Source organism: Vipera berus (assembly GCF_964194415.1).
Source record: "Vipera berus genome assembly, chromosome: 15".
Taxonomy (NCBI): Eukaryota; Metazoa; Chordata; class Lepidosauria; order Squamata; family Viperidae; genus Vipera; species Vipera berus.
Genome location: NC_138218.1, coordinates 10,169,098 through 10,191,048, shown reverse-complemented (window position 1 = coordinate 10,191,048; position 21,951 = coordinate 10,169,098). Strand labels below are relative to the sequence as shown.

At 45.2% G+C, this 21,951-nt stretch overlaps 1 protein-coding gene across 8 annotated transcripts in view; it reads right to left on the bottom strand.

Annotated features, from left to right (window-relative positions):
• Nucleotides 1-21,951, bottom strand: part of PBX3 (PBX homeobox 3) — a 113,151-nt gene that overhangs the window by 88,554 nt on the left and 2,646 nt on the right. For all 8 annotated transcript variants that reach the window (XM_081340037.1, XM_081340038.1, XM_081340039.1 and 5 more), the window contains one exon: nucleotides 20,684-20,757. In XM_081340037.1, the coding sequence (XP_081196163.1) occupies nucleotides 20,684-20,757 (74 nt within the window). The remainder of the gene's footprint in view (nucleotides 1-20,683; nucleotides 20,758-21,951) is intronic.

The following is a 21,951-nucleotide window of genomic DNA, read 5'->3' as shown; positions in this document are numbered from 1 at the left end:
AAGTAACGTCATCAGGGCCAAAATGTATGCGCCCACCCCCCCAGAACTCATTCAGAAAGCAAAAGAAGCTTCATTTTTTGAAGTGCTCATTCTCTCCTTCTAGCGGGTGTACCTAGGGTCATGAAATGTTCACGCACATGGGCTTTATATATTAAATATATTAAATTGGGATGGCCACCCATCCTGAGGAGCTGAATTCTTAGCCATTTTGCAACATCCTTTCCAGAGAGCTTCGCAGGCCAAGCCATGATTAAGCCCAGGGGAGCCATTTTGAATCCGCATCCCCCCTCCCCCCAAACCACACACACTCTGAAGTATACAAAATTGTTTGCCTGTTACTAAACAGCAAGCAAAAAATTCGTCCAAATTCTTCAGCAAAACTGATTTTCCCCCCCTTTGTGATTCTTTTTCCCTTTCCTTCCCCCCTCCCCTTCTTCTCCCCAAGACCGCTTTAGATCTAATCAGTCTTCTTGTTTCAGACGTTTACATCTGCTTTTAAGTTTTTATGGTTGACTTTTGGCAGGCAGCAAAGTGGACCTGTCGATTTGGCTGCAAAATAACGCAAGGTTTGTTATGAATTAAATATTAGAAGCCTTAACGCAATGGCCAATAAGAATTATTTGCCTTATTAAAGCAGCAGAAGACGCTGATTAAATTTTCATTGCATTGCAGTCTTTTCCCCATTTCTGCTTTCCATTCATCATTCTAATGTATGAAAGGCGAGCAGAATAATGGCGGGGTGACTTAATTTCTGGAATGCAAATATGGCCCGGGAAACGCCATAAACAGCCTCCCTCCCAAAAAAACATTAAACAGTCAGTTCTAATTAAGTGAATACTAACTAAGTAAATATTCTCTTAAAGGGGGGGGGAAATATAACTCAAAAGTGTCAAGAATTGCAGCAGAGAAAGCGATGAGGAAAACATGCCTCAACCAATAAATAAATAAAAGATTGCCCGCTTTCCCAACAGGGAAGGGTTGAGTGGGTGGGTGAGGGAGGGTTAGCTCTGTTTTTGGAAACACAGCTCTATGGAGTTGATGAGCCCATGACAAGAGATAGATGGAGAACCTGGCAGATTTTCACACCCTTGTAGCGTTGGGCCAACACATTCCTCACCGTGTTAAGGCGTTCTCCTCTTCCAACACAAGGGCTGAAAATCACGACAAACAGGGTTCATTTTGTCCTGATGCCCTCTGAGCTTGATGGTTTTCTTGCCGAAAACAAGAAAACAAGAGAGTTTCTTGCAGAGAACAGGAAACCAACCAACCAAAAACAGTCTGGATAGTTTCATTATCCAAACTATTTTGGGTCACGGGACCGTTTTGCAAGGAAACAACCAAGCTAGGAGAGCATCAAGGGCTCCTCATTTCAACCCTGGGCTACAAATTATGCTCCTTTGCGTGTTGGCCATCTAGATGTGGCCTGTCGTTCTCTGGTTATTTTTATTTATTCATTTGTAAAAAAAAAAAAGGGGGGAGGCGCATGTTTAGATACACAAGAAATACTCTCCCAGATAAGGGTGAGCAGTTGCGTGAACTCTGAGGCTGCAGGACAACAGAGCTGTAATCCTTGAAACAGTGACGCTTCTCTGCAGACCCCCAACTCCAATAAGCGATCCTTAAACAGGGGCCTCGAAAGAAGGGTCCGGTCCAAGCTGCCGTATGAAAGTAATACTTCCTGAAAATATGAATCGTCCTAAATTCCAGGCCATCTGCCTTGCAGCTAGCTAGCCATGATTGTAGAGACCCATCAGCACACCTTTATCAGGGAAGATACCCCAGTCTACCCACCCACCTACCCCCTGGCTTGAAAATTGTCCGCTGCTCAGCCTCTAATATGCTTCCGAAAGAAATCCAGGCTTTCTCTCAGAGGGAGGGGAAGAAAAAAAAATCTCAAAAATTTGCAGCTAATAACATGGGGGAGGGATCCGCAAAGACCCCTGTGATTACCTTGAAAACGCTATCTTTCTCCCAGCCTCTGATCCTCTTTATACTAATTGCGAGCTGCTGCTTTCAATACGGTCCATAAGGTGATCAATATTAGGACTGCACAGGCAGACTCTGCACGGTTAAACAATAGCAGATATTTCTCCCGTGGAGAAGGAAACCGTTCAGGCTATCGTTGCGTCGTGCTTATTAAGGAATTTCTTATTCTCTTAAGCCAGATAAAGACTCGGGGGGGGGGGGCTGTTGCTTCTCGTGTTAGAAACGTGGATATTAAAAAGAGGAGGAATTACATTTTGCGTCTTCGGATGGAAAGGGTTGCGACGAAGAACGACGTCGGGGAAAGAAAGAGAAGGGAGGGAGCGAGGGGCAGAGAGACCTATCCTATGGTGACACCTTCTCCAGGATCTTTTTGTTGTTTTGTTTTGTTTTTTGTATTATTCAAACTCCTCCGTTCTCGGGTACCTGGGATTGCAAAAATCTAGCAGGATGGGGCAGCTGAGCCAAAATACAAAGGAAGAGGAGCTTAGAGTCGTATTGAACGGCGCTGTGGGTTATAAATTATTATTTTTAGTGAGTCGAACAGTCAGTGAGATGTTTAGGCTGGATCTGGCAGTATTGTCCAGTTATGGAGTCCTTCCTAAAAAAAAAAAAAACCTGAGATGGGCAGGCAGATGTTGTTGGTTAAGAAAATGACAGGTCTTGTTGCAGGATGTAATCTGTTCCAAGTCATGCTGCCTTCTGCAATTGACCGATGGGGATTTTGTCAATGCCACGGTGTCCAAGTATTGTTACGGTGGTTCATCACACTCTTAGCCAGATGTTTAGGCCGGATTTGGTATTTTTGTTGACTAATGAGGCCCTCTCAAGGACCTGGGATAGGCAGATGTTGTTTATGAATATTAACGGTCTCGTCACAGGATCTAAGCTGTTCCAAAGAAATCTGCCTTTGGCAGTTTATTGTTTGATGATGATTATAATCCACGGGGCCCAGTGTCAGACTGTTACGTTCATATATGGTAGGATTAGAGCCTTCTTCAGAGATGACAAGAAAAGAGAAACAGGAGGGGAAGATGTGAAGAATTCTTTAGCAGGAACTATTTATTAACTGCCTCCCCAACGCTCAAGCACAGCTGCATAATTTATTGAGGCTGAGATATTTATGTGGCCTTCCATTAAAGGTAAACATCCAGCAAAATTTGTATCCCACATACCCTAAGAGCTTCGGTGGCCCTGCTAATTTCTTATGTCTTTAAAAAAAATAGATGATAAAATTCAAAAAAATAAAAATAAAATAAATGCCAGTGAGAGGATGAGGGCTTTATCCCGTGACAAAATTAATGATGACAACCCATCATAAATGGCACTTCCCTGAGTAAGCATGTCATAAAAAAGGAGGAGAGGGGAAAATAAAATATTAAGACAGTTAAGCACGCAAGTGCATCTACTTTTTGAATCACAGGGAGGGGGAGAAATGCAGAAAGGGTAAAAGAGAGAGAGAAAAGGGGGAAGGAAGGAAGGAAGGAAGGAAGGAAGGAAGGAAGGAAGGAAGGAAGGAAGGAAGGAAGGAAGGAGATTTTAAGATTTCACAATTAAGAGGTACCCAGCATAATCCAAGGTGTGTGTTAGAGAACACCAAATTTCACACAAGCTTAATTTGATGCATATTCTTGGTGCTGGCAAGTATTGTTGATCCTGTAAAATTTGATCGACTTCTCTGAAGCTACAAGAGGCCATCATTGATCAACTGGGTGGAGGACCCAGAAGGAGACGGCTGCCTTCTTCTCTTCCTCACCCAACATCCTGGACCGACTAGGATCTCTGATTCACTAGCCCCTCCCGAGCAGATTTCTCCCAGGGAATCGGAGGGAAAAAAAAACCCAGCCAAGCAGTGTCACATGGCAACACGTCCCAAAGAGCCACCGACTGGCAGGGACTGGCGTGAATATTCATAAGGCCATTTCCAAGGTGGTCATCAGGTTTGCCAGGTTGAATTCCTCAACCCACCCCTCCCTACTGGCATCGCTTTTAGGGAAACAAAATGAGAATTGGGGGGGGGGTTTTCTTGCAAAGGCATTAGGGAAGGACTCAAAATTTAGCACCCAACTTTTCCAAGCGGGGTCGTTCTGGTGATCGGGTGAATGAGAGATCTAGAAACTTCAGGCTGGGGAGTAAAAAAACAAAACAAAACCCTTCTAGGTGAAGGAGGGAGATAATATCAGCTCTGACACCCCCCCCTCCCCCCAAAAAACGAGCCCCAAATTCAGCTTCAAGGAGGCTTTATTTTTACAGGTCGTTCTCGAGCTTACAATCACGTCACCGTTGGAAGTTACAGTGGCGCTGGAAAACAAAAGGAGACTTATGACCGTTTTTTCCACACTTGGGACTGCTGCTACTGCTGCAGCATCCCTGCAGTCACATGATCACAATTTGGACGGCTTGGTGTCCCGGGATCACGTGATTTTTTTCCCCTTTGCGACCTTCTGAGCAGCAAAGACAATGGGGAAAGCCAGACTCACACAGCAATCGCGTTGTTAATTGAACCATTGCAACCGTTGCGATTGCACGTTCAACCGCACGTTCAACCCAGCTCCGAGGCCAAGGCAAGACACCGGCCTCGGAGCTGGGCAGGTGCCTCGGTACTTTGCTCGAAACCCAGCTCTCTTTTGTCAATTTAAAAACAAAACAAAACAACCCTGTTAAATTAGGAGTCCTGCTTAAAAGCCCAGAAGCTCCTCTCTCGGTCTCCGAGAGGCTTGGCAAGTTTAAGCCGGCAGATTTTTCAAACGGCAGGCCAGACCCGGAGCATGTCTGAACCCCTCCGATCTAATCAATCCTCCGCTTTTTTGCACTGGAAAGAGCCCTTGGCTGACGCCTGCCTGAAGATAACTGTTTTACCACCTCTGTCATGCCTAATTAACAAGTCAGATGTACAATTTAGAAATTTTGCAATTAACCTGCTAAAATATTGCTGGAGGATGCTAATTGTTATGCCAGTTGCCATAAAGGCTCATTTGCATAACTTATGTGCGAAAAACAATTACCAGCCGCGCGGTTGCAAGAACGGCGAGGATGCGGTCCACAAACCGCTCCCAGCTACGGATGAGAAGGCCACAAAAAACACTTTGAGCGCGGCCCACCCCAAAAGAGAGAGAGAGAGACAAACAGAGAGGTTTCCCCTCCTTATTGTACCCTCTTCCACAGCATCTGTTTTGCAAAGCAATATTCATCAGAAAATCCCCAAATCAACAATTAGAAGCATATGTAGTCCCGGCGATTACGGCTTCTTTCTCTTCCCACTGAAAAAGTCCCTCCTTTCTCATCCAGCACAAATCCCGCCGCCGAAGCCTGCAGCGAGAGCTCAGCTCCGCCAGGCCCTCGCCAGAGGTTACGACCAACTACGTACGATGCTAATCTCGATATAGTTCTCTCCAGGAAGGAGTAGATTCCACGGACGGGTTTACAGGAAGGAGAGTGTCTGAAGCGTAGTTATGGTTCTTTTTAAGTAGGACGGGCGGTTGAAGCCTGGAGCTCTCCCGGTGGACCATCCGCTTGATCCGAGTTGTTCAGGAGGAGGAGGAGCAAAGTCCCAGGAACAATCTTTCCCTCTTTGTATTTCCACCTTTCGCCAATGGTTGGAAGGCCGCCATCTTCATGGGTTTCCAGCTAGGGAGCCCGCAGCTTTGACCTACAGAGACCCACTGAGTTGACATCCCAAAGTGACGTCCATTTGATCCATCTCCAGCCCAGTTTTCATTGCCTGTTTTTCTCCCATCGGCCCAGACATTTTACTCTAACCGAGGAAGAGGAGGAGGAGATATTAGCGATGGTGGTTGTATAGCCAGAGTGATGGAATTCTTAGGGGTGAGCTATTTAGTATCAGCAACAGCTGGGGTGCAAACTAGTTTCAAGGCATCCAAGGTTTCTCCGTGCAAGTTTCGGAGACAGTTTTGACAGGGCGTGGGAACCATCCCGGGGGAAATACAGAAGTGCATAAAGGCAACCGGGAGACTTTGAGCCAGTCCCTCTTTCTCAGCCTGAAAAGGGGGCACAACGCTCCCCAAAAATCTGAGCAAGAAAACATCATGGGCTTGTTCAGGCAGGAGACAAGATTAACCCAGCAGATCTCCAAAAAAAAAAAGAGAGATAAGCAGCATCCGTTGCGATTAGGATAGTCTTCGAGAACATCGGCGTGCTCCAGAACACATTCTAGAAGAAGACAGTGACAAGCAATTTCCATGTTTTTTTTTTGCTAAGCGGAATTGCACGGATGTGTCCACCAACTTGCCAGCAGTCAAGAGTGACAAAGGTTTTTCTCTCTCTCTGCTTCAACCCAGAAGCCAGTTCTTCGTATTCAGACAGGCTAAAATGAACTGCTGGCCATCCAGGATTGAAAAAGAGAATTTTTAAATCCTCGCCCTCCAGATGCCACCGCCCTTCCTACCAGCCCCAGCAACCTGAAACCTGGACGATGGGAATTACAGTCCCCCCCAATGGCTGACAAGCACAGGTCCCTCGCTACTCGGAAAGCTACCATCCAAGAGAAAGGCGCACGCCCACTCAGAGAGACAACTAAAATACTCAGCAGGTCAGTGACAACACGGCCAATTGTCAGACAGGCGACACCACTACAAATGACAAGTACAAGACTAAGCCAGCTATCTTGCTTCCCCTTCGCCTGCGACAGGAAAAAAAAACCTGTTTGTCTGCAGATGTTCAGCGCAAAGGAGATTCTCCAGCAGTTTTCTGGCCAAAAAAAAAAAATTCAACCAAAGATGCTCCTGAAAAAGCACAGAAAGAATGCTAGGCTCTTGGTCTCATCCTGTTTTTGAACAAAATATTAAGGCAGAAATGTAATTTATATCTGTAATGCGAAGGCAGAAATCTAGTTTATCAAGGATACAGTAGCATACAGTAGTACATACAATTCATTGGCTGCTATTTTGTGGTTCAGTCTTGATGTAGATGGCCTCTTCGACCCCTGCCCAGACCAGTGAGGGGGAGGGGGATACGGCACCACCTACCTCCTGTTTACAACTCAGTCCAAAAAGGTGCTACAACAATTTGCATTCTGATGCAGGTGACCCTGGGGGCACAGATAAACCTCCAAGGAGCCTCAACGACTCTCAGGAAGAGCGCTAACGAGCAGAGGACTGCAAGGAATATAAATCCTTCCATCCTCCACCATTCAGTCAGAATGGAAGAAGCTTCTCGGATGAGAAGCGAAACGTCTTCAAGGAAAAACAAGGAACTCTGGCGGCTTTTTGAAAAAGCACCTTTGGGACCGACCCTAACCCGGATGACCGAGAATCTCCGTAGACATTCAGTTTGCCTACCAGTTAAGGCACCAGGCTAGGAAGCAGGAGGCCATGAGTTCAAGTCCCGCCTTAGCCATGAAAGCCGGCTGAGTGACTTTAGGCGACTCACCAGGAGATGGTGAGTTATAGTTCTGTCTCGGGCGAGAATTCCGGCTGGGTGATTTTGGGGCCAGTCCCTCTCGCTCTCAGCCCAACCCACCTCACAGGGCTGTTGTTGTTGTTGTGGGGAAAACAGGAAGAGAAAGGCCAACTTTGAGTTATCTATAAAAATAATAAAGGCAGGATACAAATCAATAATAAAAAAACTAAAACAATACTACCCTTTTTAAAGAGGGCGAGGCTTAGAATTCTACCCTCTCCCCAGCCGAACCTTCCTCCCCCCCACCCCACCCCACCCCGCCGCCTCCTTCCCCAAAATGTTTATACGAGACAATTGAAAAGTTACCTAACAATCAGGGTGATTAAACAGCTGCTGTTATGATAATCAACCTGTAAAAAAAATTGATTGTCTTAGCCCTAGCAACTACAATATTATTAGGCTCTCCAGATTCTGAAAGGAAGACGTATTTCCTTTATTGAACACTCTCGCCCATCAATCCTGGTAAACTGAAATTAGTCCGTGTAATACACTGACACCCCAGAATTTATGCATATGCAGCCTATCATTTCATTTTCAGCCCTTCGATTCTTGGAGTAAGCCACAGCCAAAAGGTCAAGAACCAGCCAGTCGATACCTTCCCCAGGAGCCTATTGATAACATGTCAGGGATCAAACACGTGGGAAGCCGGTAAGAACTAATTCCCAACAAATTCTCTTTTTCTAACCCAGGATGAAATATAGGCCGGCCCAAGGCTGGCGCCCCACAAGTCAGCTTTGGGGTTTTTCTGAGCTTGGCTTGGCCCAAAGAGACTCAGCTGGCTTTCACGGCCAAGGCGGGACTAGAACTTCCAGTCTCCTGGTGGTTGGCCCAAAGTCATCCAGCTGGCTTTCACACTCAAGGCGGGACTGAATTTTGATCCCAGGGCGATGGGGAGGGTGCAACAGTCACAAGCATGAAAAATATAAATAAAAATACGCACATGGTTAAACGGTGCACGTATAAACATCTCTCTCAGTAACGTCAAGACATACTAACGCATTGCATAGAAGTACTGGAAAGCTATTTTGTGGCCATTGGAAAAGCTGCTTGAAACAGATCTACGAAATCTTTGGTATCGTGCTATTTTTCAGGCAAGCTATGCCCTCCCAGACTGGCTCGCTCGGATCCTGTTCCCTCCCAGCTTGCACTTGGCAGCCCCTCAAAACCAAACCCAAGCACCGTTTTATTTTGCAGGAAGTTGAACAAAGTCGTCGTCCTTGTTTTTAATTGTGCTTGGCCCTCCAAAGGAGGCAAGCCGGAGCTCCAAATTACGATCAGGGTGGGAAAAAAGAAAAATGTTCTTCTCCAAAAGCGGCCCCTGGCTGTACATCACCTGGAGCTGTTCTGATGAAAAAGAAATAAAATGTCTCGAATTAATGCTCGCAGCCACCAAGTTTCAAAACGTCGTCCTTGGCCCAGACGAGGGGGGGGGGGAAAGAAAGAAAAAAAAGCAGCAAAGGGCCTTCCTTTCCGCGATGGCAAGTTAAAACATCATTTTTATTGCTGATCACTCCTCGAGCAAAGCAAGGTGTACGTAACGACTTGGCCGACGTCATTAAACTCAAGGACCAGAAAGCATAACCAGAAATATATCCTTATTCAATTTACGGGGCAAATCGTCACTGGAAAGGCAACTCGGAAGCCTTTCACAAATGGGGCGGAACTAGAAGTAAAGCATCAGGCTGAATTGAATTAAAAATTAAATTAAATGAAGGAGGCATTCACCAATGGGGTAGAACCTGAATTAAAAGATTCCCCAATTCCTGACAGGTCCCTCAAGTCAAGTGCATTGTTGCCATCACCAGACGTATAAACCAAGCTTTTCTCTCTGTGTGCATTTGATTCGTAGCATGCACCCCAGACTAAGAGAAGTACAACATACTGTCTGAATGTTTGTGTGTATGTGTCTGCCTGCTTCTCTCTCCCTCCCTCTCTATTTATCTATCTATCTACGCAGTTAAGTGAATCACAGCAGTTGTTACATTAATAAGACGATTATTGTGTGAATCCAGCTTCCCCCTTGACTTTGCTTCTCAGAAGGGCGCAAAAGGGGATCACATGACCCCGGGGTGCCGCAACCGTCATAAAGACATGCCAGTTGCCAAGCCATCCAAATTGTGATCATGTGACCACAGGGATGCTGCAGCAGCAGCAGCAGCAGTCGCAAGTGTGAAAAACAGTCATAAGTCACTTTTTTTTCAGCGAACAGACACTAAATGAGTAGTTGTAAGTCGAGAACAACCTGTAAAAATAAAGCCTTCTTCAAGCTGAATTTTGGCCTCATTATTTTATTTTTTATTTTTTTTGGGGGGGGGCAGCAGAGGTGATATTATCTCCCGCCTTCACCTAGTTTTTTTTCTGACTCCCCAGTCTATAACACGCAAGCCCCAAGTTTCAAGATGTCTCATTCACACGATCACCAGAACAACCCCACTCAAGAAAGGATGGCTGGTGCTCCATCTGCTAAGACCCAAGTTGGATAGTCACATCTCAAAAAATAATAATAATAATAATCAATTTCCTTGAGAGAAAAAAAGGGCGAAATGGCTTGAGACATCAATGCTAAAATATGCCCAAAGTTGCTCTCCTGGACCTCTCCGTGGTGCTGAATTTATTTACCCCACGTGGCTTCTTAGGAAAAATGGCTAGTCTGGAATGGCTCCACACACATCAGGTCCAGCCCAGTTCTTTAGACAGCTGGATTTGTTGAACAAGCAATAATGGTCCAGCAAATCCGCCCACAAATGAACCAATGTCCAGAAGCTGGACATCAAAGAAGAACCACCAGGGGTGTTGAGCAAAGTAAAATCCTTGAGTTAGGCCCGGCAAAGACCAGGAGTTTTTTCCATGGGAAAACATGTTTCTTACACTCAAATTCTTATTTCCAGTGCTCTGTGCTAAATGTTTGAATCTCCAGGGTAAAACAGTGACCTTCCGTGAGCTTTCACTAGAACTGAGCATTCTTACATGCGCTCACTCTGGTACTTCACCAGAAAGAGTGAGATATAGAATACAGAATAAGAGAATTGGAAGGGACCTTGGAGGTCTTCTAGTCCAAACCCTTGCTTGAGCAGGAGATCCTATACCATTCTGGACAAAATGGCTGTCTTCTTGAAAACCTCCAGTGATGGTATAATTTTCACAGGGATCATGAAAATCTAATTTTATTTCAGTTGTATCTGTACCCCCCCCACACACAAACCTTACCACCCTTTAAAATATATATTCACAGCCAGTAGATTATGGAGAGTCTCCTAGTATTTCATGGATCGACCTAACACCATGCACAGAAAGCAAGTCAGCCGCATAATAGAAACAAATTTACTTCCCAGTACAGATCCGCTACACAGTGCATACGCAAGTTCCAAAACTGGTTTTAAACCCCAAAGAGATTGGACAATCATTTGTCTGAAATGGTATCGGGTTTTCTGCCTGAGCAGGGGGATGGACTAGAAGACCTCCGAGGTCCCTTCCAACTCTGTTCATTCTGTTCTATCCTAAATCCCAGAAGGCACGCCTCTAAAGCCGAAAGGGAATCTTCCAACTCTTATGAAAAGTGTATTAGAGCCCAAATGCTGACATGAGTTTCAGGGCACACTGTCTTCGCGGTTTTACGAGACAGCTGTGAATGAGAAGTTTCCAACTACTAACACCCCCCCCACCAGAGGTTGTGGGTGGGCTCCATCACTGGAAGTTTTTTAAGAGGAGGCTGGACACCCACTTCTCTGGAATGATGTAGGTAGGGTCTCCTGCTTGAGCAGGGGGTCAGACTAGAAGACCTTCAAGATCCCTTCCAGCTGTATTCCGATTGATTTTGCCTAGGTCTGGCTTCAGGTGGGATGCTCTGGATGAAAAGGATGGGGGTTGGGTGAGGGGGGGGAACACACCATTCCCTCCGTGACGTCTCGCCTGCTTTCCGCCTGCTGCCAAAGGAACACAAAGGGATCATTTGCCTCCACCGCCTCCCATTAGATCAATTAATATTCAGAAGAAGTCTCCAACATGAAGTTTAAATAATCATAAAAGGCAAAAGATGAGGGTGAGGAAAAGAAAGGAGAGGAGAGCAGCCGCACGGATGTTCCAGAAGCTTCTCTAGACCTTTCAATCAATTTTATTTATATGCAAAACCAAGAGAAAACTGGGTTGGGGTGGGGAGGAGAGAGAAAAATGCAGATATATACAAAGCTCCTCCTGATGGTAACACTCTCAATTTAGTGACAGGCAAATGGCTTCCTGCTGCCACTTAATCTCATTTCTTGCATAATGCCCTCTAATTAGCATATCAAAGTGAATTAATACTTCTAGGGCATTAGCGGTGGGGGGGGGGAAATCTGCTCTAGGCTTCACAATAGCAGTTAAGCAACAGCCAAGAAACCATTCTCCCCCCCTACTCCAAATATATATATATATATATATATATATATATATATATATATATATATATATATATATATATATATATATATATATATAATGTACACATATATATACATACATACATACACACACACACACACACATATACATACACACCCCAAACCACTTTGCATTGCAAAACTGTCCCATTTATTTATCCCCTCTCCCTCTAAACACTTTTACCGCACACTGTTTTACTACTTTTCACCAAACAAAATGATAATTGCCCAAAGTTAGTAGCATCTGTAAAGGCCCGTGCAGAATCTTAATTTGGGAGAAAAGGAAAAAAAAATTCCAGGCAGAATATGTTCTGCGAGGTGGCCCGGCTCAGAATCAAAGCAGCAGGGTTGCTCAATGTCTTCTTTAAAAAAAAAAAGAAATAAAATGAAGGGGGAAAGAGCTATTGAATGCTTTTATGTACTGCGCTCTCTCTCTCCCTCTCTCTCTCTTTCTCCTTCTCTCTCTCTCTCACTCACAAGACCCTCCCCCGACAAACTCCCCAAGGCCGAGGGCTGTAAGCACCTGCTGGATCAAGATTGACAGTATGAAAGAAGGACCGCCCACATTTGGTGGAGGCGGACAAAAGTTGACAATGGATGTTCCTGGCCGGTAGGGAATCTACCCAGCTACTCAAAGTGATCCAGATATCTCTACATGTAACGCTCTCTAGTAACGCTCTCTACATGGTGCTGCCCTTGAGGACCACTCGGAGGCTTCAACTGGTGCAGAATGCGGCCGCGCGAGTTGTGATGGGGGTTTCCCGATACTCCCATGTAACACCTCTACTCCGCGAGCTGCATTGGCTTCCGGTTGCCCTCCGGGTGAGATTCAAGGTGCTGGTGATGACCTATAAAGCCCTAAATGGCTTGGGTCCGGGATATCTGAGGGAACACCTGCTGCCGGCATCAACTTCCCTTCATTCTGTGCGCTCCCGCAGGGAGGGCCTTCTCAGGGTGCCGCCGGCAAAGGATTGCCGGAGGGCGACACCCATGGGGAGGGCCTTCTCTGTGGGCGCGCCTGCCCTTTGGAACCAGTTACCCGTAGAGCTCAGGACTGCCCCAGATTTTCGTTCGTTCTGCCGGGGCCTGAAGACCTGGCTCTTTGAGCTTCCCGGCCAGGACTGAGAACTTTTAATTTTTAACCTATTGCAATTGGGTTTTTAATTAGAGTTAAGGGTTTTAGATTTTAATTAAGGATAATTTAATTTATTTTAATTTTTTATTAACTTTTGTATTGTTATATTGTTTTAATCGCCTTGTGAACCGCCCTGGGTCCTATGGGGGAAGGGCGGTATATAAGTTTAAATAATAATAATAATAATAATAATAATAATAATAATAATAATAATAATAATAATAATAATAATAATAATAATAATATCTCTGCTCTGCATCAAACATAGCCAACTCTGCTCCTTGTAAGCCAAGATTGGCGCAAGAATGCAGATGGATATTAACAGGGGTTAGGTAGATTTGAGACTTGTGCTACTGGCAGCATAAAATGGGCATGAACTAAAACTTGTGTACCTAGAATAAGTACTGCAGGAGTCAACGCTGACTCCAAAGCACAAAGGAACCCACTAAACACACACACACACACACACACACACACACCTATGTATATTCCATGTGTCTGCACGATAGACCAGCAAATACCAGTTTAGTGTAGTGGTGAAGCACCAAGCCAGAAAGTGAGAGGCGGTGACTTCTAGTTCTGCCTTAGCCATGAAAGCCACCTGGATGACTTTAGACTTTAGGCCGACCACCAGGGATACAAAGGTCCGATCAGAGAAACCTAGAAATGTGACAAAAGGTCAGCCTGGCCAGGTTTAAAGAGGGGAGGGCCAAAGGGAGCATGGAGCAAGTTTAGCCTGAAGTAGGCCGGGAACCTGAACGCTGAATGGCATCAAACCTGAGAAGGCGGCTTGAGTAGCTGAGGGGGGAGGGGGGAGAGAGAGAATCCATACCTACATCCATCTTCTTTTGTCAATTCGCAGAGACAACCCCATCCTCTAGGCCAGACATGTCAAACACAAGGCCCGGGGGCCGGATCCGGCCCGCAAAGTGGTTTCATGCGGCCAGCGAAGCCATCCTGGAAACAGTGAGGGAACGGTCCCCACTGCCTTGGCCCTGGCCCGGAGACCCTCCTTCCGCCAGAGACCCTCAGATCTGTCCCACTCCTGCCCAGGCCCCTCATAGGCACCCTTGATGCTAAAGATGTAGAGCTGGCCACGCCCACCCAGTAGGCCATATGCACTCTAGCCACGCCCACCCAGTAGGCCACGCCCACCCTGGCCACACCCACCCGGCCCCTTGAGGGCAACCGCCATGCTGATGCGGCCCTCAATGAAATTGATTTTGACACCCCTGCTCTAGGCAGGTCCACGAGGGAGGGAAACCAGGAAGCAACCATGAATGTCCAAATTTACATCGTCTCTGCTTCTTCTCAAGCATTCGGCTAGCCCTCGTTGCCCAGGCTCCAAAACCAAACTAACAATAGACGAATAACCCACAAGGATGGGTTTTGCAGGTTGTCATGCAAAGTCCTTTCGGAAGTCACAGGCTGCATCCCTAACTAATTTTGTCCTTTGCAAAAAAAAAAAAAAACAACAACAACACAACAAACCCCACACCACCAGCCAGTGCTTCTTAACCTGCTCCTACGTGGTTTGAGCCGAGATCATATAACATTTGCGCCGCAGGTACAGACGCCTCTCTTGCTGAACGTGGTCAAAATGGAGTTGACAAATCTATTAAAATAAATAAATAAATAAATAAACACGGCACGGCAAACCCTTCGCCCCAGATCTTCCTAACACCAAGCTTTAATTCATTCTTGATTAGATGCACTAGAAGGCCTGCCTTAGGACTCAGCGGCGCATAAATAAACCCAAGGGCAGCCCGTCGCCCCCCGCTTTAATATATTTAAAAATATGCGAGGCTGTTCCCAAGCCGAGCAGCAAATTAAGCATCTTTCTTTAAATAATAATAATCGTAGAAAAGCAGAAGAGGAGAAGAAGAAGCAAGCAAGCATTGACAAGCAAGTCTGATTGCTTGCTTAGGATAGCGGGGATGGTGCTCTTCTTAATCAAATTGATGCTTATTTTGTATCTCCAGTTGTAATCAAGGGCCTCTGGCAACACAACGGCGAGATCTTTGGCCGTCAAGAATGAGCAGCAGCAGCACACGAGAAGGTGAGCTGCAGGCACCCTTTGTGTACCGAGCACACACAACCACACGCCAGGATGGCGTTCACCTATCATTTGCTACAGCGGCGTTCCTGAAACCTAATACGGCTCCCAGCCTCACTAACCACGGTGCCTCCAGGGGCAAATGCAATAAAATAAGACACCTTCAAACTTCTTTCAAAGGAGCCGATGAGGCTTCAGACCTTTGAGAGAGAGAGAGAGAGAGAGAGAAAAAAAAAAGAGCAACAATTGGGAAAGTGCAAAATATTGACTTTCCCCCTCCCCTCTCTCATCAGGGCACAGAGAGAAAAAGACCCGGGATTCTATGCTTAAATTCAGACGGAATATTATTATTTTTTTCTTTCTGTGAGGATTTAGCAGAATAGAATCTCGAGACTTGGGATATCTCAAAGCCCAAAGCACCAAATCTTGCTTCGACGCGTCCGCTCTTTTAACCCGAGACACCAGAATGGTTACTATTCAAAACATACAGATGGACACAAAAAAAAATCTCTTTAAAACCAGCTGCACAATATGTCACAGTCTATTTACTTTTAAACAGAGCATTCCACCATCGGGTTTTGTTTAAAACAGGCAAGCTTCCAAAAGCCTCGTCTTTCTGTTGTTTTATTTTACTGCCAAAAAAAAAAAAAAAACTTTGCTTGCCAACAACTGGTGTCAGCCTTTAGCCGGCAATATACAGAAAACTTCTTAGGCGGTTTCTTCTTTCTCTTGTTCGCCTACAAAGATGCTATTTAAGTTTCCCTTCTTTGCAGAGAAGGAAAACAATTCGGAGTTTGGCTAGGTTTGGGGGCACGACGACGAGTTGGTGAAGAAGAATTTTAAGTTAGGGGCTTACAGCTGCAGGATCTGAATTGTCAGCAGACGGTAAGGAATAAGCTGAGGATTTCTATCCGGGAAGGATCCTGCGAAACAATTTATTTTATTTTATTTAATTTTTATACCGCCCTTCTCCCGAAGGACTCAGGGCGGTGTACAGGGCAATACAATAAAATACAATATATAAAAATTAAAAAAAATATTAAATACAACGGCCCCAATTCAATAAATTAATACAATAGCGTTAAAATACCCCTAAACCCATCAGACCAGGCCGGCTTGTTCAAATAAATATGTTTTTAGGTCATCCTGCGTTTTCTCAGCACAAGAAAATAGTTTGAGTAGAGAACAGGAACAAGGCAGATTTCCCCCCCCTCCCCCCCGCCCGCCTACATCTGGAGGTGAACCCCACATGGGGCTGCTTAAATAAGAGAGCAAACGGCGAATAAGAGAATAACCGAGTTTGAAGGGGCCTCGGAGGTCTTCTAGTCCAACCCCGCCCACCCACCCCACCCCGATCAAGCGGAGAACCTACACCGTTTCAGACCAATGGCTGCACAGTCTCTTCTTAAAAGCCTCCAGAGGTGGATCACCCACAACCCCTGAGAGCGGAACAAAAAACTTAATTGCCCAGAACCAAAACTTAATTTTTCTTTTTTTAAAGCCTAGAAAGAGGATACAATTCCAGGCACCTTTTCCCTTGCTGCTTCTCCTCAAACCCGCCCAGCCACCCCCCTTCCTGTGGTACAGAAGTTCATTAATTTTTACGATCCTTCCAAGTCAGTCCCCCAGCTTCTAAAAGGCTACAACTCTGGCGAGGCATGATGTATATTATTAGGACTTTCCAGTGAATTAAAGCCATTTAGACTTTGCGCTGGCCTTTCAATTAGCGTTTTTGTTGTTGTTGTTGTTATTGGCAGCTGTCATCTCAGGTTCTTAAAGGAGACAATGCACAGCTTCAGCTGTGCGTTCAGAGGCACACCAAACTTGTGCAAAAAAAAAAAAAGAAAAAAGAAACCACACTGGCCCAACACAAGTGTTTCCTGCTGGATTGCGAAGAAGCATTCCGGCAGGGTTAGAGCCCGTGAAACGGCACAGCCTTTTCAGTCGTGTTATAAATGCGTGCCATTTCGGCTGGGCAAGAGACAGAATTAAAAAAAAAACAAGCACAAAAAAAAAACCCAGGAAAAACTCCTTAAAAAGAGAAATACAACCCAAACTGGCAAAGTGGGTCTGGGGAACGTCACCGCGATCCAGCAAAGCACAAAGGAGAGCAATTTAAGAAGAGAAAATTCTAACTGTAAGATTTCAGGCACCAGAAAACAGCCCAAACCTAATATTATTAATAATTATTTATTATTATTATTATTATTATTATTATTATTATTATTATTATTGTTGTTGTTGTTGTTGTTGTTTTGTTGTTGTTGTTGTTGTTATTATTATTATTGTTATTACAGAATAACCTTCCTCATTTCAACAGATGTTATTTGGAAAACATTTTAGCCCAACAAGCTAATTCGCAAGACAGAACCAGCTCTTTCCTTTTCCCTGCTAAGCTTCCAGGATTTAGGAAATGGGGGGAAAAAAATAAACAAACGCCTCTATTAAAGGTAGAGCTCGGAAACTTAAAAAACATTGTCCTAGGCAAGGGGTTAAGGGCTGCAGATTAAAATTCTGGAGATTCCAATGAAGGGAACTTTTCTCCGCCTAACTGGAGAGCAGAGTTCTCAAACAGGCAAATACTCCATTTACAAAATACAGTATTTTGGCAGTCTAGATAATAGGGGCTCCATGCAACCCCTAAGGCTTCCCAAACTAAACAGCACGTTTTGCAACTCAAAGCAGCTGTGGTATCAGATCCACCTCTGCCTAAATAAATAAATCTAAAATTACACTTACAGGCCCGAATTAGTTACCAACCCTCTTATTTCCAACAGTTACACACCCCTGTCTTCCCCTTCCTGTGCATGCAGTAAAAGTAGCCGCCATTATTTTATCAACAAATCTCAAAAACAGACCTTTTTCTTCCTCTGGCTTTATTTTCTTCTGGGGCGGGGGGGGGGGAGGAAGGTGATTGCACAGGATGCAATAGACTGCAATCACCAGGAGAAAGAAAGAAAGAAAGAAAGAAAGAAAGAAAGAAAGAAAGAAAGAAAGAAAGAAAGAAAGAAAGAAAGAAAGAAAGAAAGAAAGAAAGAAAGGTTTAAAAACTGAGCAAGAGAAAGCAAAAGGGGAGATTTCTCCTGTTCATGCAGGAGGGCAGAGAGAAAGATGCAACTACAATCATGCAGTAGAAAGCATGCAAAATAATAATAATAATAATAACGTTCTAACTAAAGGGCGCTTCACCCTTTATAAGGGCCACCCATTCAAATAAACCTGTAAACATATAAATATTTCAGAGAGGTGAGACACAGCTCCTTTCCCCCCCACCCCCTTAGAATAGCAATACTCACATCATTCCCAAGCTTGTGGATCTGCTATTCTTCACCAGAGAAAAACATGCCAATATAATGTCTTGACTATTTCACGGGGGTGGGCTGGTGGTGGGGGGAAAGCACAGCAAAAGCAAGCAATGTCTTCCTTCATGACCCCAACGGGGCAGTGGAGTTTCGCTCGAGCTCCTTCTGGAAAGTTTCTCCTTGCCTACTAAAAAGCAGGGACGTGTCTCTAGGTTGGCACCCTTCCTTTCTGCCAAGCCAAGAGTTAAACTGCTGGCAAAAAAGGAGAATTCATCAAGACAGGCCAGCAGAATTCATCAAGAGTTAGCAGGGATGTGCCCAGTTGTGAAGGACTCGGAGGCCCTCGGATTGCCAGAAGAATAAGGAACAAGCAAAATAAGACAGTGGCATCAAATCGAAAAGGAGGAAGGCACACACCAGTGTCCAAAGCACCCTTCACGCCTTCAAGACCTTTTCCAGCAGGCTGTAAACCCACTTTGCAAAAATCCACTTTCAAGCCCCCCCCCCTCACTCACGAAATGAGCCCAGGTCTTAATTCTCAGCAGCCGGAGAGACATCATCACCTGAGCAGAATCCAGACAGCAGGGAAACAGCATGCCCTAAAAACTAAACGTTTCTTTTCTTATTTCCCCAGCTCAAGAAAATAATAAAATAAAAAATGTGGAGATGGGCAGGGGACGCCAGCGTGCAATTCCCACATTCTGCTTGGGCGCTTGCTTGCTTGCTGGCAGTAAATATATTACCAGGGCAGACTGGAGTTGGAGATACAGGATATTCCTTTTTAGCACTGGAGGAAAGGCAGGGGGGAAACTTCACAGGATTTTCACTGGGTTGCTTTGAGTTCCAACAAGGATCCCTTTAGCTCAATCTCCCACCTTTTTCTTTGGATTTACCCTCTCCCCCCCTTCGCCCCCCCCCGCAAGCAGAATCACGCCAAAATGCTACCGTAACTCTAGGCATGAGGTAATACGAAGATGACAAAAAGGTCCATTAACAGCACATAATGCACCATATTAGAAAACAGTTTATCAACTTCTCCGGGGGGGTTGATTAAAAAGAAAGGGGAAAAAAACCCAGGTAAACTCGCAGAAAAATGAATATAGTTTTGGCAATCGCAGGCGCTCCAGCAAAAACCAACACCAGCCCTGTATTCTGTTATTTTGGCTCTTCTCTTCACTTAAATTTCACACATGCATGGATACGTACACCCGATGACTTTAGTCACGCCAACCGAGACAATGCCAAAGAAACCTTGAGTTACACCCTGCTAGGAAGTCAACGTTTTTTAAAACACACAGGCAACACACAAGTCCCGAGCAGTGTTGCTACTTTGCCCCTTAGAAGGAGCAACTTATAAGTTGATGAAAACAGAGCTTTAAAAGGAAGTTTACAGCAGGCAGCGCCTATGATTAAGAACCGTGTTCATCTCTTAACCTGGTCTGCATATAAAATCTTGCTTCCTTGGACCCCTGGCTTTATCAACCTTAGATTTTTCAGAGCAGAATTTTTCTTTCCTATCCTTATTTTGGGGGGGGGGGAGAGATCAAAACAGCGGGGTGTGTGGAAGGCTCCCCCAGACAAGGAGATGGAACCACCTCTGATTCACCCCTTTATATATATATATATATATATATATATATATATATATATATATATATATATATATATATATATATATATATATATATATATATATATAAAATTTATATATATAAATTCCGGGGTGTTTTGTGCAGCCTCTAAACTAGCATTTCTGAAACAACCGGGACTTTTTTCCCTAGAAAATCGGAAGCAGGAAGAGAGGGGGCAAGGCGGCTTTGCAGTGAGATGTTCTCGCCAGCAAGCATAACAATTAAAACACCAGAGGGGATCCAGCAAATTCCTAGCTCAGCCGCCCTCCGTAATTGTAATTAGCTCCCCTGTTACTTCAGAAGCGGCTAGGCAGATACAGAAAAAAGAAAGCCAGCTGAACTCCTGGTGCTTTCACCCTTTGAGAGAGAGACACAGGGAGGGGAATCTGCTGCCATTTTCACTGCCTTTTGCAACCGGCCTTGGCAAACGGGTTCCAAACAATACCGAGCGAGCGAAACACCATCTTTCCAAGGCTTGTTTTCCACTAGCTTCGGGGGGGGGGGGGGACCTAAAGATCACAAACCGATGAGAACAGATCAAAGATGGCTGCGGCTCTGAACACAAGCTTCTCCCAGAGCTGAGGAAAGGAAGCCTGTGGGCCCTGTTTATCCAGAGAGGGAAGGGGTAATGGGGAGCGGGCGCGCGGGGGGGGGGGGAGAGAATGAGGGTACGAGAGCCGAGGGCCTGGATTGGTTTTATTTTGGTTTGTTTCCTGTTCTCCAAAGCTGGGTTGGTCTCCTACCTGTTTTCTCTTTGATTTCACACAGGACACTGAACAAAGCAGGCTTCATTCTATGGCAATTGAGCGCGTGCTTTCTGCAAGAGAGAGAGAGAGAGAGAGAGAGAGGAAGGGAAAATAAACATCCAGGAAAAGAGAAAGGCAAGATATATTAACCTGAGTGGAGGGGCGAAGAGGCCACCTTTTTGGTCCTAAGACTTTGTTTTTGTTTTTTAAGTACAAGCTTGGGGCCTCTCTTTTAAGCATCCTGCCGCATGCATGCCCCCGGAGCAGGGCCACTCTCTGCCCTTAAAAAGAGGCATTTGAAAGGGAGCTCCATTGTGGACGAAGGAAAGGAGGGAGTTCAAAGAGAAAGCCCCAAAGGTGAGAATCGAAGGGGTGCGTGGGACACGGGGAGGTCTTGGTCAAACAGTGGAGGCTACTAGGAACAACCGCCTAGAGGTTTGAGGTCTCTCAACTCTCCCCCCCCCCCCCCGAATTCCCAAATCCAAAGTCACTCCTGAAATATCTCCCAGCCCTTTCTTGGGCAAACTAAATCACAGCTTGTCAAGGCAGTCTCCATCAGCAGTCATGATTTATGGAAAGAGAAGGAACTTCTAGAGTTCAACTCCGGGCTTTGGTGGTCTTGTACGAACGGACGGCCTGGTAAAAGGCTTCCAAAATAGATAAATTAATGAAATGTCCGGGCGCACCCCTCTCTCTTCCCATGTTCCTCAGCAGGCCCATGTTTATTTAGAGCACCCGCATTCCAGAAAGGAAAGGAGAAGTAAAAGAGTAGAGGCCAAACAGGTTTTTGAGAATAACAAGAACCCAGTTCCCCTCTCCCAGGTTCACAATTTTCTAAAGGAAAACAGTGTTTGGGGGAGGCCTAGGACCCAGAAAGAGGGCGGGCGGGCAAACAGGCTAGGTTTTCCTCTACTCGCCTCCCCAACCCTTTGGAAGAATTGTCTACACCTTAACTCCAGGCCCTCAATCAATAATAAACAAACAAATTCTCAGATCACTTGCACATACAGATCTCTCCATTCCTTGGACAAACTTTTGAGTCAATTTTTCCCTTGTTTTGTTTTGCTTGCTTGCTCTGCTTGATATTTGGGGCTAGGTTCCAAGGTTTGCTTTAGAAAGGAAAGCGCCCACTTCTTTGCTGGTTGGTTTGTTTTTTAAAGAGGAGATGCAACTCCTTCGGCATTCCAAGCATTTGACTGTTTGGGGGTGCCGTTTCTCCCTTGGCATTCCTAGGTATGCCTACTAGATGGTGTGTGTGTGTGTGT